Source organism: Salmo salar, chromosome 09, assembly GCF_965601325.2.
Source record: "Salmo salar chromosome 09, fSalSal1, whole genome shotgun sequence".
Lineage (NCBI taxonomy): Eukaryota > Metazoa > Chordata > Actinopteri > Salmoniformes > Salmonidae > Salmo > Salmo salar.
In genome coordinates, this window is record NC_138299.1 from 117780513 (window position 1) to 117798957 (window position 18445).

At 43.6% G+C, this 18445-nt stretch overlaps 1 protein-coding gene across 3 annotated transcripts in view; it reads right to left on the minus strand.

Annotated features, from left to right (window-relative positions):
• Positions 1-2513: 2513 nt before the first annotated feature.
• LOC106612464 (sodium channel subunit beta-3-like) overlaps positions 2514-18445 on the minus strand; it is a 33335-nt gene continuing 17403 nt past the window's right edge. For 2 of the 3 annotated variants that reach the window (XM_045724334.1, XM_045724336.2), the window contains exons 5-7: positions 5487-5625; positions 3542-3629; positions 2514-2931 (exon numbers count right to left, since the gene is read on the minus strand). In XM_045724334.1, the coding sequence (XP_045580290.1) occupies positions 3566-3629; positions 5487-5625 (203 nt within the window). In that variant the 3' untranslated portion in view covers positions 2514-2931; positions 3542-3565. The remainder of the gene's footprint in view (positions 2932-3541; positions 3630-5486; positions 5626-18445) is intronic. The other variant, XM_045724337.1, reaches the window with a different exon arrangement.

Genomic DNA, 18445 nt, shown 5'->3' on the forward strand with positions numbered 1-18445 from the left:
ATACCTAGGATAGGATAAAGTAATCCTTCTAACCCCCCCCCCCCCCCTTAAAAGATTTAGATGCACTATTGTAAAGTGGTTGTTCCACTGGATATCATAAGGTGAATGCACCATTTTGTAAGTCGCTCTGGATAAGAGCGTCTGCTAAATGACTTAAATGTAAATGTAATGTAAATGTAAATGGGATTGATGCTCCTTTTCCCTGTGGTATTCGCTAATCAGGCAATAACTAAATAGTTATATTTTATCTGTATCTAAAAAAAACTTTACAATACCTTCCTCTGTTATTAGTCACACAATCAGTGAGGAGATTGACAGACAGATTTGCACAAACACTTATTGAGTGTTTTAGCATTTCAATGAAACGCGACCTGCTTGTCTCGTCTCTGTGCCAACTCTGTAATCAAATAGATTTTCAAGATCAATGTAGAAGGACTTTACAAATTAGATAAGTATGGAGAAGGGTTCAGATGCATTTGTAATGCATAGTCCTTTAATAGCTCAATATGGAGATACAATGACATACAGAGCATTCGGAAAGTATTCAGACCCCTTCACCTTTTCCACATTTTGTTACTTCACAGCCTTATTCTAAAATTCATTAAATTTATTTTCTCCCTCATCAATCTACACACAGTGCCCCATAATGACAAAGCGAAAACAGGTATTTAGTAATTATTGCAAATGTATAAATAAAAAATCTGAAATATTTACATAAGTATTCAGACACTTTACTATGAGACTTCAAATTGAGCTCAGGTGCATCCTGTTTCCATTGATCGTCCTTGAAATGTTTCTACAACTTGATTGGAGTCCACCTGGCCAGACTGAAGCCACTCCTCAGTAAAAGGTATATGGAAGCCCGCTTGGAGTTGGCCAAAAGGCACCTAAAGGACTCTCAGACCATGCGAAACAAGATTCTCTGGTCTGATGAAACCAAGACTGAACTCTTTGGCCTGAATGCCAAGTGTCACATCTGGAGGAAACCAGGCACTGCTTACCACCTGGCCAATACCATTCCTAGAGTGAAGCATGGTGGTGGCAACATCATGCTGTGGTGATGTTTTGAGGGAAAGATGAATGGAGCAAAGTACAGAGAGATCCTTGATGAAAACCTGCTCCAGACCTCAGACTGGGGGAAGGTTCACCATACAACAGGACAACGACCCTAAGCAAACAGCCTAGACAACGCAGGTGTGGCTTCGGGACAAGTCTCTGAATGTCCTTGAGTGGCCCAGCCAGAGCCTGGACTTGAACCCGATCGAACATCTCTGGAGAGACCTGAAAATAGCTGTTCAGCTTCGCTCCCCATCCAACCTGACAGAGCTTGAGAGGATCTGCAGAGAAGAATGTGAGAAACTCCCCAAATACAGGTGTGCCAAGCTTGTAGCATCATACCCAAGAAGACTCAAGAATGTAATCGCTGCCAAAGGTGCTTCAACAAAGTACTGAGTAAAGGGTTTGAAAACTTATGTAAATGTGATTTGTAATACATTTGCAAAAATTTCTAAAAACCTGTTTTTGCTTTGTCATTATGGGGTATTGCGTGTAGATTGATGAGGGAAAAAAACTATTTAATCAATTTTAGAATAAGGCTGTAAAGTAACAAAATGTGGAAAAAGTGAAGGATTCTGAATACTTTCCGAATGCACTGTATATAGTATGATTGTACACAATTCATACACTATAGAAGTAGGCACATATTTGAGTCTCAAAAGCAATTCTACTGTATATTAAAAAACAACAATCTCACCAGCCAGTATATTTATTTTATCTTTATTTAATTAGGCAGGTCAGTTAAGAACAAATTCTTATTTTCAATGACAGCCTAGGAAGTGGGTTAACTGTCTTGTTCAGGGGCAGAACGACAGATTTGTACCTTGTCAGCTCGGGGATTTGAACTTGCAACCTTTCGATTACTAGTCCAACGCTCTGTGGTGGTTTAGCATGGTTTAGAATGATCAAGTATTTGGCTATTGGTGCGTACAGTAGTTGTATTATGCAGCATCATTGTTTTGAATGTCTTAAGATGCCACTGAATAAACTTTATATCTCACAAAACACTGAGTTAAAAAGCCATATTGTTGATGTGAGTAAAAGATATAGGAATCTCTGGTACCAATTGCTGTGACTTTGTACCATTTTTTTCTTCTTCTTCTTCTTTTGTAAAATAGCCTAGTCACTCTCTAAGATCGAAATGCACAACATCTTCTCATGCCAGGTTCATTCGGTGGAAGAGAATTGAACTTAAAGAGAAGCTTCTGACGTAGAAGGCCAAATGGAGCCTTGGAGTCACACTAAGAAGCAGCGAGAGGACTCAGTGTTCATATCATAAACCACAGTCATACTGTGCATGAAACATTTCATTTTACCAAACAACTTGAGTGAAGTAAACTTGAAAAGCTACGCAATCCAATTTCTGTAAAAAGATAACGACGAGACACCGGTGGTATAAGAGCACGTTGACCCATAATCTCGTCATTTTCTATCAGTAGAGTAAAAATGAACTGAAATGAATGTACCAGAAGCTTTTATGTGCACCCAATGATGTGCAGTGTACCATTTCAACAACATTTCACACATTTAAAAGTATAAGTAATTTGCTTTGAAGCAATTGGTTGGTCCTCCGCAACAGTAGGTACAATTTTGTTTCTGTGGGTGACATTCAAATGTCATAAACAACTTATTAATCATCAAATCACTGCTGTCTGGCATATAGTGGGTCAGAGTGAAATAAGAAGGGAGAGTATACTTGAGCATTCAAGTATTTGGCTAGCTCACACCACAAGACCAAGACAAAGGGGACTCCACTTGGCAGGTTTCCTGGTTGCTGAGAGGCGTTGCGACATCTTCACTGAATGTTCCCTTCAAAGAGTTCAGTCTGTATTCGTCAGGTGACTATGAACTGCTTGATACACCATTGGTCAGTACCTGAAATAGAGGATAGACTAAGTTGCTTGATGTGTTGAAAAATTCAGATTAGGTACAACAGTAACAGATATTCTAATACAGATTCAGAAATGTAAAACAATAACTTGCGAGAAACTTTCTTCCACTTAAAGAAAACAGAAAGTACCATTGTGCCTCACACAGCCCCTTAGCAATACTAAGAAAACATGTCTCCGTCCACTGTTCTGAGAACACAGCAGGGGGTATGTTCAGAGTGTTCACAGGCCTCATTTCTTTCACTGTTGTAATCGGGCCACTCTCCCTTTGAAAATGACACTTAAATCAAGTACCAAAGAATATCATGTGGAGAGTGAATTTCTTATATAACTATTGTTTTCACCTCTCATTATTTTCACTATTAGGTAGACTTTTAATATTAGTACTAGTACTATGAGGGAGAAAGAGCTGATGGTAAATGGAGATAAAGCACAGAGATGAGTGGTTAAGGAAGGGAATGTTCTTACTATGGTGTGAGTGAGTAATGTCTTACGGAAGAAAATGGGGGATGCGTTTGCAGCAGAAAGAGACTCGTGAGTTGAAGTGGAGAGTGATGTTCTGATCGAGATCAGATTGAGAGGCACATTCAAAATACCGTATTGGTGTGAGACAATCACTTTTATTCTGTAACTGGAACACCCAGGTTCTCTTTATTTTCTGAGGGAATGGCTAGGTAGTTTGTCCTGTAGATGGGTAAAAAGAGAGGCAAATCTAAGATCCTGTGGTGCATCCATGGAGCACCATACTGTGAACATTTCATTGGGCTTTTCTTATTGAACTCTGTCAATGCAAAACAATTGAGACAATTGCAAAACAATTGAGACAATTGGGGTAAATTATCATTGGGAATGTTCCAGTTTATTCATGACAACATGCCAACAGCAATACCGAACATAAGCCTGGATATTGACTAAGAAACTATGACATCGATTTCTTTCAACTTTGTCACAACCCATGAGTTAGCCTATTTCCTAGCCATTATTCTACAAGAAAAAAGTCTTCAAGAGGACCGGGTCAAATGAAAGTGGGAAAATGGTAGGAAATCAGTTAATCATACTTGCAACTGGTGGAGATCATCCTGTCTCCTAGCCAACAGTCCATGATTGATGTGATTTAGGATCAGTAATGCATGCTACAGATCCTTTTAAATGGATGCATTATCCTGTACTATCCTGTACATTATCCTGTACACTCACATATTATGGCTGGCTGCCATCAGTGTGCCTCTAATGTTTATCTGCTCAAACAGCTCAATACCAAGCTGCGTCCCAAATGGCACCCTATTCCCTATATAGTGCATTCTTTTTTTTACCAGAGCCCTAAGTCCTGTCGGCACTAGACCGGACAGAGGTCACGCCTTGCAACACACCACCGGTGGTTAAACTTACTGTGGTATTCTTGGGCATAGGGTCATTAGGCATTGCCTCTAGACTGAGCGCAAAGTGTTGTCCATTTAAAAAGCATTTTTGGAACAACTGTCACAAGCCATGTAACGTAGCAGTGTACACTCTCTTCATTTATTCAGAATTGCATTATTTTAACCCATTTCTCAATCGATGCCTTCAGACATTCTCTCAATTTCCCAAGTAAGTTCTGTGTACATCTATCCTGCACTATTGGTACTTCCAGTGTAAGGTACAGGAATAGTGTCATTGGATTCAAACATGCATTGTATATTACCCAATATCTTTATTGTAAGGTTGAAATTTGATGGCCCACAATCCACTGTACCGACTTCCATCTACTGCCCAGCACCATCACCAATCATTGGGAGTTGACAGCACAGAAATATATGGAAGCCTTGGCCACAGAACAAGTCAATTTCAGATCCGGCTGCAAATCCACAGAGCACTAAATTGGTTGTTTGAAAATGGCAGAACAGGAGTCAGCAGAGCGCTCCAAACTATCCAGGGACCTCAGCAGAAAGACGACTTACTGAAATAGCTGACCGACTACTATTGACCGACAGCATGAGCCCTCAGACAATTACACCTCCATTACACTCTTTCACAGAACGCACAAACTATACATTGGATACTGCATGGCCTAACAGTAAATGCAAAATATTCACTAACCCCAATTTATTGAAGGAGTCGTAAAATCAGCAAAGGGAATTTTACGCCACATTGTCAATAATGCCTACTGTGGGTAAAGCCCAAACTCCACATATAGTATGAGACACTTAGCATCGTATCCATGCTGTATGTGCTGAAGCCAACTCTAGTCGTCTATCATTGCCCTACAGCATACATCTAGATACATGGTGCAAAGCAACTATAGAAGACTAGAGTTGGCCTTGGTACATTCAGTATGGAGGCGAGGCCATGATATGAGACTACGAGACACGAGGCTTCAAGATACGAGGCTACGAGTTATAACACTACGAGATACAAGACACGACTGCGAGATATGAGGCTATGAGATCTAATGCTAAGAGATACAAGCCTACAAGATTCAAAGCTACGAGATACAAAGATACGAGATACAAGACAAGCCTATGAGATAAAAAGCCATGAGACACATGGCTAAGAGCTACTCACGCGGTGTCCTGGGCCTGCTCGTCTGACTTGGAGATCTTCCTGTAGCAGTATACCATCTCCACCAGGAGCCAGCAGGTGAGGAAGACCAGCAGGACATACATCATGATCTCTGAGTACAGGGCAGTGGTGTCGTCACTGGCTGCCAGACAGACACACACAACCCATAGAGATGGATATAGGGCACACTTGCTACAAACTCGGTTTTAGCATTGGCAGCACCATCAAAGGCTTTCACCATTTTAAAGTAGGCAACTGGGTGGGACTACCAATGGGTCAAGGAAGGATAACAGAATTTCATCCAAGTCAGCAGAAGGGATCAGCAAATACTTCTGAGCAAAGATTCAAGCTCAACAGGTGGCAGTTAAATCATTAACTTTAGCTTTATGCCTGTTCAGACTATACACTCGAACACAGTAGGTGTAGGTATACACCTTTTAGTTTGATTACAAACCGCCAATAAACTCATAGAAGTAGAAGAAGAAGACATTGACTACTTTTAAATTAATATAGCCCTCAATGGTTCTGCCCATGCTGCCACAGAAGTGATGAATGGCAAAGATAGGTGTGCCCTCTTTCCATCTCTATGACACAACCAACACCGCATCTGTTTGGATTGACCACTGCAAGACAACAGAAATAGACAATGTATTTAAACTGCATTGATTTGATAGAGACTTACTGTAAATCTTGCACAGACTGTTCTACAATCATGTGATTTCTGAATAAGGCATAGAGCTGTAAAGATAACTATTTGTTAGTTAGATAACTATGTAGGTCTATTTGTTTGTATGGGACGGTGAACAGATTCTCAATGTGTTTTGAGACCCAGCATATCAGCCATAATAAATAACTGTCCTGTCGCCACTAGCAATGAAATGACAATTCTAATTCAAATGGCTTCAGTATGTGGCAATCTATTTCTGATTTATCCATTCACTCATAATGAAAAATATAAACAGTCCCATATGTGGGCATTACAGCTAGTTCGGTTAGCCAGGTGAAGTCAATCTCACTCAATATAGGAGGCAGACTTCTTCGGGATCGGAGTCCCTTCCACGATACGGTTGAGCAAATGTAGGCTAATGCGATTAGCATGAGGTTGTAAGTAACAAGAACATTTCCCAGGACATAGGCATATCTGATATGGGCAGAAAGCTTAAATTCTTGTTAATCTAACTGCACTGTCCAATTTACAGTAGCTATTACAGTGAAATAATACCATGCTATTGCTTGAGAGTGCACAATTATTTAACATAGAAAGTTATTAATAATCAAATTACACACATTTGGGCAGTCTTGATACAGAATTTTGAACAGAAATGCAATGGTTTATTGGATCAGTCTAAAACTTTGCACAAACACTGTAGCCATCTAGTGGCCAAAATATAAATTACACCTGGGCTGGATAATACATGATGGCCTTTCTCTTGCATTTCAAAGATGGTACAAAAAAATACAAAAGCACGGTTGATTTTTTCTTTGTATTATCTTTTACCAGATCTATTGTGTTATTATCCTACATTCCTTTCACATTTCCACAAACTTCAAAGTGTTTCCTTTCAAATGATACCAAGAATATGCATGTCCTTGCTTCAGGGCCTGAGCTACAGGCAGTTAGATTTGGGTATGTCATTTTAGGCAAAAATTGAAAAAAAGGGGCGGATAGCGTCCCACCTCGACAACATCTGGTGATATTGCAGAGCGCGAAATTCAAAATACAGAAATACTCATAATAAACATTCATAAAACATACAAGTGTTATACATCGGCTTAAAGATTAACTTCTTGTTAACCTGTCTGGGATAGGGGGCAGTATTTTCACGGCCGGATAAAAAACGTACCCGATTTAAACGGGTTACTACTCTTGCCCAGAAACGAGAATATGCATATTATTAGTAGATTTGGATAGAAAACACTCTAAAGTTTCTAAAACTGTTTGAATGGTGTCTGTGAGTATAACAGAACTCATATGGCAGGCAAAAACCTGAGAAGATTCCAAGCAGGAAGTGGCCTGTCTGACAATTTGTAGTCCTTCTGTTGCATCTCTATCGAAATTACAGTATCTGTGCTGTTACGTGACACTTTCTAAGGCTTCCATTGGCTCTCTAAAGCCTTCAGAAACCGGATTGACGCATCTCCTGTCTCCGGGCAGATAACAAGAGCAGAGTTTGTCAGTGGACTGCCACGTGACAGAGAGACTGGAGATGCGTGTTCACAAGACCTCAATATTTTTTTCTTTCCCTCTTTGAATGAATACAACGTTGTCCGGTTGGAATATTATCACTATTTTACGAGAAAAATAGCATAAAAATTGATTTTAAACAGCGTCTGACATGCTTCTAAGTACAGTAAAGGAACATTTAGATTTTTAAAGTCACGGAATGCGCTCGCACGTTACCCTTTGGATAGTGACCTGAACGCACGAACAAAACGGAGGTATTTGGATATAACTATGGATTATTTGGAACCAAAACAACATTTGTTGTTGAAGTAGAAGTCCTGGGAGTGCATTCTGACGAAGAACAGCAAAGGTAATCCAATTTTTCTAATAGTAATTCTGAGTTTAGTGAGCCCCGAAGTTGGCGGGTGTCTGAATAGCTAGCCTATGTACTCAGAATATTGCAAAATGTGCTTTCACCAAAAAGCTATTTTAAAATCTGACATAGCGATTGCATAAACGAGTTCTGTATCTATAATTCTTAAAATAATTGTTATGTATTTTGTCAATGTTTATGATAAGTAATTTAGTAAATTCACCGGAAGTTTTCAGTGGGTATGCTAGTTCTGAACATCACATGCTAAAGTGAAAAGCAGTTTTTTGATATAAATATGAACTTCATTGAACAAAACATGCATGTATTGTATAACATAATGTCCTAGGAGTGTCATCTGATGAAGATCATCAAAGGTTAGTGCTGCATTTAGCTGAGGTTTGGGTTTTTGTGACATTTACATTTACATTTACATTTAAGTCATTTAGCAGATGCTCTTATCCAGAGCGACTTACAAATTGGTGCATTCACCTTGACATATATGCTTGCTTTGAAAATGGCTGTGTGATTATTTTTGGCTAGGTACTCTCCTGACATAATCTAATGTTTTGTTTTTGCTGTAAAGCCTTTTTGAAATCGGACAATGTGGTTGGATTAACGAGAGTCTTATCTTTCAAATTGTGTAAAATAGTCATATGTTTAAAAATTTAAGTTATAGCATTTTTGAGGTATTTGTATTTCGCGCCACGCGATTCCACTGGCTGTTGAATAGAGTGGGACGCTAACGTCCCACCTAGCCCAGAGAGGTTAATCCAGCCGCTGTGTCAGATTTCAAAAAGGCTTTACGGCGAAAGCATACCATGCGATTATCTAAGGACAGCGCCCCGCTTATGTGTTATTTCTTACAATGTTACCCCAGAAAATCGTAGGTTTTATTACATACAGTCGGGAGTAACTATTGGATATAAGAGCAACGTCAACTCACCAACATTACGACCAGGAATACGACTTTCCCGAAGCGGATCCTCTGTTTGGCCTACCACCCAGGACAATGGATCGGATTCCAGCCGGCGACCCAAAACAACGACGCCGTAGAAGGGGCAGACGGAGCGGTCTTCTGGTCAGGCTCCGTGGACGGGCACATCGCGCACCACTCCCGAGCATACTACTCGCCAATGTCCAGTCTCTTGACAACAAGGTAGACAAAATCCGAGCAAGAGTTGCCTTCCAGAGAGACATCAGAGACTGTAACGTTCTTTGTTTCATGGAAACATGGCTCACTCGAGACACGCTATCTGAGTCGGTACAGCCAACTGGTTTATTCACGCATCGCGCTGGCAGAAACAAGCATCTCTCTGGTAAGAAGAAGGGCGGGGGTGTATGCCTTATGATTAACGAGACGTGGTGTGATCATAACAACATACAGGAACTCAAGTCTTTTTGTTCACCTGACTTAGAATTCCTCACAATTAAATGCCGACCGCATTACCTACCAAGAGAATTCTCTTGGATCATAATCACAGTCGTGTATATTCCCCCCCAAGCAGACACATCGACGGCCCTGAAAGAACTTCATTCGAAGTTCAAACCACATATATCCTGAGGCTGCATTTATTGTAGCTGGGGATTTTAACAAGGCTAATCTGAAAACAAATTCTATCAGCATATCGATTGTGCTACCAGGGCTGGCAAAACCCTAGATCACTGTTATTCTAACTTCCGCGACGCATATAAGGCCCTCCCCCGACCTCCCTTCGGAAAAGCTGACCACGACTCCATTTTGTTGCTCCCAGCCTATAGACAGAAACTAAAACAGGAAGCACCCGCGCTCAGGTCTGTTCAACGCTGGTCCGACCAATCGGATTCCATGCTTCAAGATTGCTTCGATCACGTGGACTGGGATATGTTCCGCATAACGTCGAACAACAACATTGACGAATACGCTGATTCGGTGAGCGAGTTTATTAGCAAGTGCATCGGTGATGTTGTACCCACAGCATCTATTAAAACATTCCCCAACCAGAAACCGTGGATTGATGGCAGCATTCGCGCAAAACTGAAAGCGCGAACCACTGCTTTTAATCATGGCAAGGCGACCGGAAACATGACCGAATACAAACATTGTAGCTATTCCCTCCGCAAGGCAATCAAACAAGCTAAGCGTCAGTATAGAGACAAAGTGGAGTCGCAATTCAACGGCTCAGACACGAGAAGTATGTGGCAGGGTATACAGTCAATCACGGACTACAAAAAGAATACCAGCCCCGTCGTGGACCACGATGCCTTGCTCCCAGACAGACTAAACAACTTTTTTGCTCGCTTTGATGACAATACAGTGCCACTGACACGGCCCGCTACCAAAACCTGCGGGCTCTCCTTCACTGTAGCCAACGTGAGTAAAACATTTAAACGTGTTAACCCTCGCAAGGCTGCAGGCCCAGACGACATCCCCGGCCGCGTCCTCAGAGCATGCGCAGACCAGCTGGCTGGTGTGTTTACAGACATATTCAATCAATCCTTCCTTATCTCAGTCTGCTGTTCCCACATGCTTCAAGAGGGCCACCATTGTTCCTGTTCCCAAGAAAGCTAAGGTAACTGAGCTAAATGACTACTGCCGTGTAGCTCTCACTTTCGTCATCATGAAGTGCTTTGAGAGACTAGTCAAGGACCTGACACCCTACACCCACTCCAATTTGCTTACCGCCCCAATAGGTCCACAGAAGACACAATCGCCATCACACTGCACACTGCCCAAACCCATCTGGATAAGAGGAATACCTATGTAAGAATGCTGTTCATCGATTACAGCTCAGCATTTAACACCATAGTACCCACGAAACTCGTCATTGTGCAACTGGGTCCTGGACTTCCTGACGGGCCGCCCCCAGGTGGTGAGGGTAGGTAACAACATCTCCACCCCGCTGATCCTCAACACTGGGTCCACACAAGGGTGCGTTCTCAGCCCTCTCCTGTACTCCCTGTTCACCCACGACTGCGTGGCCACGCACGCCTCCAACTCAATCATCAAGTTTGCAGACGACACTACAGTGGTAGGCTTGATTACCAACAACGACGAGACAGCCTACAGGGAGGAGGTGAGGGCCCTCAGAGTGTGGTGTCAGGAAAATAACCTCACACTCAATGTCAACAAAACAAAAGGAGATGATCGTGGACTTCAGGAAACAGCAGAGGGAGCAGCCCCCTATCTATATTGACGGGACAGTAGTGGAGAGGGTGGAAAGTTTTAAGTTCCTCGGTGTACACATCACGGACAAACTGAAATGGTCCACCCACACAGACAGCGTGGTGAAGAAGGAGCAGCAGCCAAAAACACTCAAACTTTTACAGATGCACAATCGAGAGCATCCTGTCGGGCTGTATCACCGCCTGGTACGGCAGATGCTCCGCCCATAACCGTAAGGCTCTTCAGTGGGTAGTGAGGTCTGCACAATGCATCACCGGGTGCAAACTACCTGCCCTCCAGGACACCTACACCACCCGATGTCACAGGAAGGCCAAAAAGATCATCAAGGACAACAACCACCCGAGCCACTGCCTGTTCACCCCACTATCATCCAGAAGGCGAGGTCAGTACAGGTGCATCAAAGCAGGGACCGAGAGACTGAAAAACAGCTTCTATCTCAAGGCCATCAGACTGTTAAACAGCCATCACTAACATTGAGTGGCTGCTGCCAACATACTGACTCAACTCTAGCCACTTTAATAATGGAAAAAGTGATGTAATCAATTTATCACTAGCCACTTTATATAATGCATACATACCCTACATTACTCATCTCATATGTATATACTGTACTCTACACCATCTACTGCATCTTGCCATCTTGATGTAATTAAATGTATCACTAGCCGCTTTAAACAATGCCACTTTATATAATGTTTTCATACCCTACATTACTCATCTCATATGTATATACTGTACTCTATACCATCGACTGCATCTTGCCTATGCCATTCGGGCATCACTCATTCATATATTTTTATGTACATATTCATATTCATTCCTTTACACTTGTGTGTATAAGGTAGTTGTTGTAAAATTGTTAGGTTATATTACTTGTTACATATTACTGCATGGTCGGAACTAGAAGCACAAGTATTTCGCTACACTCGCATTAACATCTGCTAACCATGTGTATGTGACAAATACATTTGATTTGATTTGAAAAGCATACAAACATTTTCCAGCCAAGTAGATTAGTCACAAAAGTCAGAAATAGCGATGAAATTAATCACTTACCTTTGATGATCTTCATATGGTTGCACTCACAAGACTCCATGTTACACAATAAATGTTAGTTTTGTTCGATAAAGTCCCTCTTTATATCCAAAAAACTCAGTTTTGTTGGCGCGTTTTGTTCAGTAATCCACTGGCTCAAAGGCGGTCACAACAGGCAGACGAATAGATCCAAATAGTACCGGTAAGGTTTGTCCAAACATTTACACTTACATTACATTTAAGTCATTTAGCAGACGCTCTTATCCAGAGCGACTTACAAATTGGTGCATTCACCTTATGATATCCAGTGGAACAACCACTTTACAATAGTGCATCTAAATCTTTTAAGGGGGGGGGGGGGGGTTAGAAGGATTACTTTATCCTATCCTAGGTATTCCTTAAAGAGGTGGGGTTTCAGGTGTCTCCGGAAGGTGGTGATTGACTCCGCTGTCCTGGCGTCGTGAGGGAGCTTGTTCCACCATTGGGGTGCCAGAACAGTTTTGACTGGGCTGAGCGGGAACTGTGCTTCCTCAGAGGTAGGGGGGCCAGCAGGCCAGAGGTGGATGAACGCAGTGCCCTTGTTTGGGTGTAGGGCCTGATCAGAGCCTGAAGGTATGGAGGTGCCGTTCCCTTCACAGCTCCGTAGGCAATCACCATGGTCTTGTAGCGGATGCGAGCTTCAACTGGAAGCCAGTGGAGAGAGCGGAGGAGCGGGGTGACGTGAGAGAACTTGGGAAGGTTGAACACCAGGCGGGCTGCGGCGTTCTGGATGAGTTGTAGGGGTTTAATGGCACAGGCAGGGAGCCCAGCCAACAGCGAGTTGCAGTAATCCAGACGGGAGATGACAAGTGCCTGGATTAGGACCTGCGCCGCTTCCTGTGTGAGGCAGGGTCGTACTCTGCGAATGTTGTAGAGCATGAACCTACAGGATCGGGTCACCGCCTTGATGTTAGTGGAGAACAACAGGGTGTTGTCCAGGATCACGCCAAGGTTCTTAGCACTCTGGGAGGAGGACACAAGGGAGTTGTCAACCGTGATGGCGAGATCATGGAACGGGCAGTCCTTCCCCGGGAGGAAGAGCAGCTCCGTCTTGCCGAGGTTCAGGTTGAGGTGGTGATCCATCATCCACACTGATATGTCTGACAGACATGCAGAGATGCGATTCGCCGCCTGGTTATCAGAAGGGGGAAAGGAGAAGATTAATTGTGTGTCGTCTGCATAGCAATGATAGGAGAGACCATGTGAGGATATGACAGAGCCAAGTGACTTGGTGTATAGCGAGAATAGGAGAGGGCCTAGAACAGAGCCCTGGGGGACACCAGTGGTGAGAGCGCATGGTGCGGAGACAGATTCTCGCCACGCCACCTGGTAGGGGCGACCTGTCAGGTAGGACGCAATCCAAGCGTGGGCAGCGCCGGAGATGCCCAACTCGGAGAGGGTGGAGAGGAGGATCTGATGGTTCACAGTATCAAAGGCAGCAGATAGGTCTAGAAGGATGAGAGCAGAGGAAAGAGAGTTAGCTTTAGCAGTGCGGAGAGCCTCCGTGACACAGAGAAGAGCAGTCTCAGTTGAATGCCCAGTCTTGAAACCTGACTGATTAGGATCAAGAAGGTCATTCTGAGAGAGATAGCAGGAGAGCTGGCCAAGGACGGCACGTTCAAGAGTTTTGGAGAGAAAAGAAAGAAGGGATACTGGTCTGTAGTTGTTGACATCGGAGGGATCGAGTGTAGGTTTTTTCAGAAGGGGTGCAACTCTCGCTCTCTTGAAGACGGAAGGGACGTAGCCAGCGGTCAAGGATGAGTTGATGAGCGAGGTGAGGAAGGGGAGAAGGTCTCCGGAGATGGTCTGGAGAAGAGAGGAGGGGATAGGGTCAAGTGGGCAGGTTGTTGGGCGGCCGGCCGTCACAAGACGCGAGATTTCATCTGGAGAGAGAGGGGAGAAAGAGGTCAAAGCACAGGGTAGGGCAGTGTGAGCAGGACCAGCGGTGTCGTTTGACTTAGCAAACGAGGATCGGATATCGTCAACCTTCTTTTCAAAATGGTTGACGAAGTCTTCCGCAGAGAGGGAGGAGGGGGGGGAGGGGGAGGAGGATTCAGGAGGGAGGAGAAGGTAGCAAAGAGCTTCCTAGGGTTAGAGGCAGATGCTTGGAATTTAGAGTGGTAGAAAGTGGCTTTAGCAGCAGAGACAGAAGAGGAGAATGTAGAGAGGAGGGAGTGAAAGGATGCCAGGTCCGCAGGGAGGCGAGTTTTCCTCCATTTCCGCTCATGTCAAAGATGTCAAACGATGTTTTTTATTAATCCTCAGGTTGTCTATTTTCTTTATAATCGATAATATTTCAACCGCACAATAGCGTATTCAATACAAAAGAAAAAGAACGGAGGGCGCACTCCCGGTCGCACGTGCAAAAAAACTCTGGTTTATTCGACCGACCACTCAGAAAATGTTGTCATTCTTACTCATTTTTCAAAATAAAAGCCTGAAACAATGTCTAAAGACTGTTGACATCTAGGAACCGCAATCTAGGTCCCATCCATTTATATGGTGGATAGGCTTTCAATGGAAAAACACTCAATTCAAAAGAATGCCACTTCCTGGATGGATGTTCCTCAGGTTTTCGCCTGCCATATCAGTTCTGTTATACTCACAGACATTATTTGAACAGTTTTGGAAACTTTAGAGTGTTTTCTATCCAATACTTCTGGGCCTGAGTAACAGGCAGTTTACATTGGGCACCTCATTCATCCAAAATTCAAAATACTGCCCCCTACCCAAGAGAGGTTAACTGGTCCCTCTAAAGACAAAACCTCTCTCATCTTCACTCAATGCCTATGTTTACTTCCACTTTACTCACATCCTACCACACCCTTGTCTGTACATTATGCCTTGAATCTATTCTTCCACGCCCAGAAATCTGCTCCTTTTAATCTCTGTTCCGAACGCACTAGACGACCAGTTCTTATAGCCTTTAGCCGTAACCTTATCCTACTCCTCCTCCGTTCCTCTGGTGTAGAGGTTAACCCAGGCCCTGCAGCGCCCAACACCTCTCCCATTCCCCAGGCGCTCTCATTTGTTGACTTTTGTAACCGTAAAAGTCTTGGTTTCATGCATATTAACATTAGAAGCCTCCTCCATAAGTTTGTTTTATTCACTGCTTTAGCACACTCTACCAACCCGGGTGTCCTAGCCGTGTCTGAATCCTGGCTTAGGAAGGCCACCAAAAATCCTGATATTTCCATCTCCAACTACAACATTTTCCGACAAGATAAAACTGCCAAAGGGGGCGGAGTTGCAATCTATTGCAGAGATAGCCTGCAGAGTTCTGTCATAATATCCAGGTCTGTGCCCAAACAATTCGAGCTTCTACTTTTAAAAATCCACCTTTCCAGAAACAAGTCTCTCACCTTTGCCGCTTGTTATAGACCCCCCTCAGCCCCCAGCTGTGCCCTGGACACCATATGTGAATTGATTGCCCCCCATCTATCTTCAGAGTTGGTACTGTTAGGTGACCTAAACTGGGACATGCTTAACACCCCGGCCATCCTACAATCTAAGCTAGATGCCCTCAATCTCACACAAATGATCAAGGAATCTACCAGGTACAACCCTAAATCCGCAAGCATGGGCACCCTCAGATATCATCCTAACCAACCTGCCCTCAAAATACACCTCTGCGATCACTGACTCATTGCCTGCGTCCGTAATGAGTCTGTGGTCCGTAATGGGACCACCCCTCATCACTGTCAAACGCTCCCTAAAACACTTCAGTGAGCAGGCCTTTCTAATCGACCTGGCCCGGGTATCTTGGAAGGATATTGACCTTATCCCGTCAGTAGAGGATGCCTGGTTGCTATTTAAAAATGCTTTCCTCGCCATCTTAAATAAGCATGCCCCATTCAAAAAAATGTAGAACTAAGAACAGATTTTGCCCTTGGTTCACTCCAGACTTGACTGCCCTTGACCAGTACAAAAACATCCTGCAGCGTTCTGCATTAGCATCGAATAGCCCCCGGCAATATGCAACTTTTCAGGGAAGTCAGGAACCAATATACACAGTCAGTTAGGAAGCTAAGGCTAGCTTTTTCAAACAGAAATTTGCACCCTGTAGCACTAATTCCAAAATGTTTTAGGACACTGAAGTCCATGGAGAATAAGAGCACCTCCTCCCAGCTGCCCACTGCAATGAGGCTAGGAAACATTGTCACCACCGATAAATCTACGATAATCGATAATTTCAATAAGCATTTTTCTACAGCTGGCCAGGCTTTCCACCTGGCTACCCCTACCCCGGCCAACAGCTCTGCACCCCTGCAGAACCTTTTCCAAGCCCCCCCCCCCTTCTCCTTCACCAAATCCAGATAGCTGATGTTCTGAAAGAGCTGCAAAATCTGGATCCCTACAAATCAGCTGGGCTAGACAATCTGGACCCTCTCGTTCTAAAATTTTCCGTTGAAATTGTTGCGACCCCTATTACTAGCCTGTTCAACCTCTCTTTCGTATCGTCTGAGATCCCCAAAGATTGGAAAGCTGCCGGGGTCATCCCCCTCTTCAAAGGGGGAGACACTCTAGACCCAAACTGTTATAGACGTATATCCATCCTGCCCTGCCTTTCTAAAATTTTCAGAAGCCAAGTTAACAAACAGATCACCGACCATTTCGAATCCCACAGTACCTTCTCCACTATGCAATCTGGTTTCAGAGCTGGTCATGGGTGCACCTCATCCACGCTCAAGGTCATAAACGATATCATAACCGCCATCGATAAAAGACAGTACTGTTCAGCCGTCTTCATCGACCTGGCCAAGGCTTTCGACTCTGTCAATCACCCCATTCTTATCGGCAGACTCAATAGCCTTGGTTTCTCAAATGACTGCCTCTCCTGGTTCACCAACTACTTTTCAGATAGAGTTCAGTGTGTCAAATCGGAGGGCCTGTTGTCCGGACCTCTGGCAGTCTCTATGGAGGCGCCACAGGGTTCAATTCTCGAGCCGACTCTTTTCTCTGTATATATCAATGATGTCGCTCTTGCTGCTGGTGATTCTCTGATCCACCTCTATGCAGACAACACCATTCTGTATACATCTGGCCCTTCTTTGGACACTGTGTTAACAAACCTCCAAACGAGCTTCAATGCCATACAACACTCCTTCCATGGCCTCCATCTGCTTTTAAATGCTAGTAAAACTAAATGCATGCTCCTCAACCGATTGCTGCCCGCACCCGCCCGCCCGACTATCATAACTACTCTGGACGGTTCTGACTTAGATAATGTGGACAACTACAAATACCTAGGTGTCTGGTTAGACTGTAAACTCTCCTTCCAGAATCACATAAAACATCTCCAATCCAAAGTTAAGTCTAGAATTGGCTTCCTATTTCGCAACAAAGCCTCCTTCATTCATGCTGCCAAACTGACTATCCTACCGATCCTTGACTTCTCCGATGTAATTTACAAAATAGCCTCTAACACTCTACTCAGCAAATTGGATGCAGTCTATCACAGTGCCATCCGTTTTGTCACCAAAGCCCCGTATACTACCCACCACTGCGACCTGTATGCTCTTGTTGGTGGGACCTCACTACATATTCGTCGCCAAACCCACTGGCTCCAGGTCATCTATAAGTCTTTGCTATGTAAAGCCCAGCCTTATCTCAGCTCACTAGTCACCATAGCAACACCCATCCGTAGCACGCGCTCCAGCAGGTATATTTCACTGGTCATCCACTTCCTTTGGCAGCCTTTCATTCCAGTTCTCTGCTACCGCCAATGACTGGAACAAATTGCAAAAATCACTGAAGCTGGAGACTTATATCTCCCCCTCTAACTTTAAGCATCAGCGGTCAGAGCAGCTTACCGATCACTGTACATGTACACAGCCAATCTGTAAATAGCACACCCAACTACCTCATCCCCATATTGTTGTTTATCTTCGTGCTCTTTTGCACCCCAGTTTCTCTACTTGCACATGATCATCTGCACATCTATCACTCCAGTGTTAATGCTAAATTGTAATTATTTCGCCTCTATGGCCTATTTATTGCCTTACCTCCCTACTCTTCTACAGTTGCACACACTGTACATATATTTTTTTATATTGTGTTATTGACTGTACGTTTGTTTATGTGTAACTTTGTGTTGTTGATTTTGTAGCACTGCTTTGCTTTATCTTGACCAGGTCGCAGTTGTAAATGACAACTTGTTCTCAACTGGCCTACCTGGTTAAATAAAG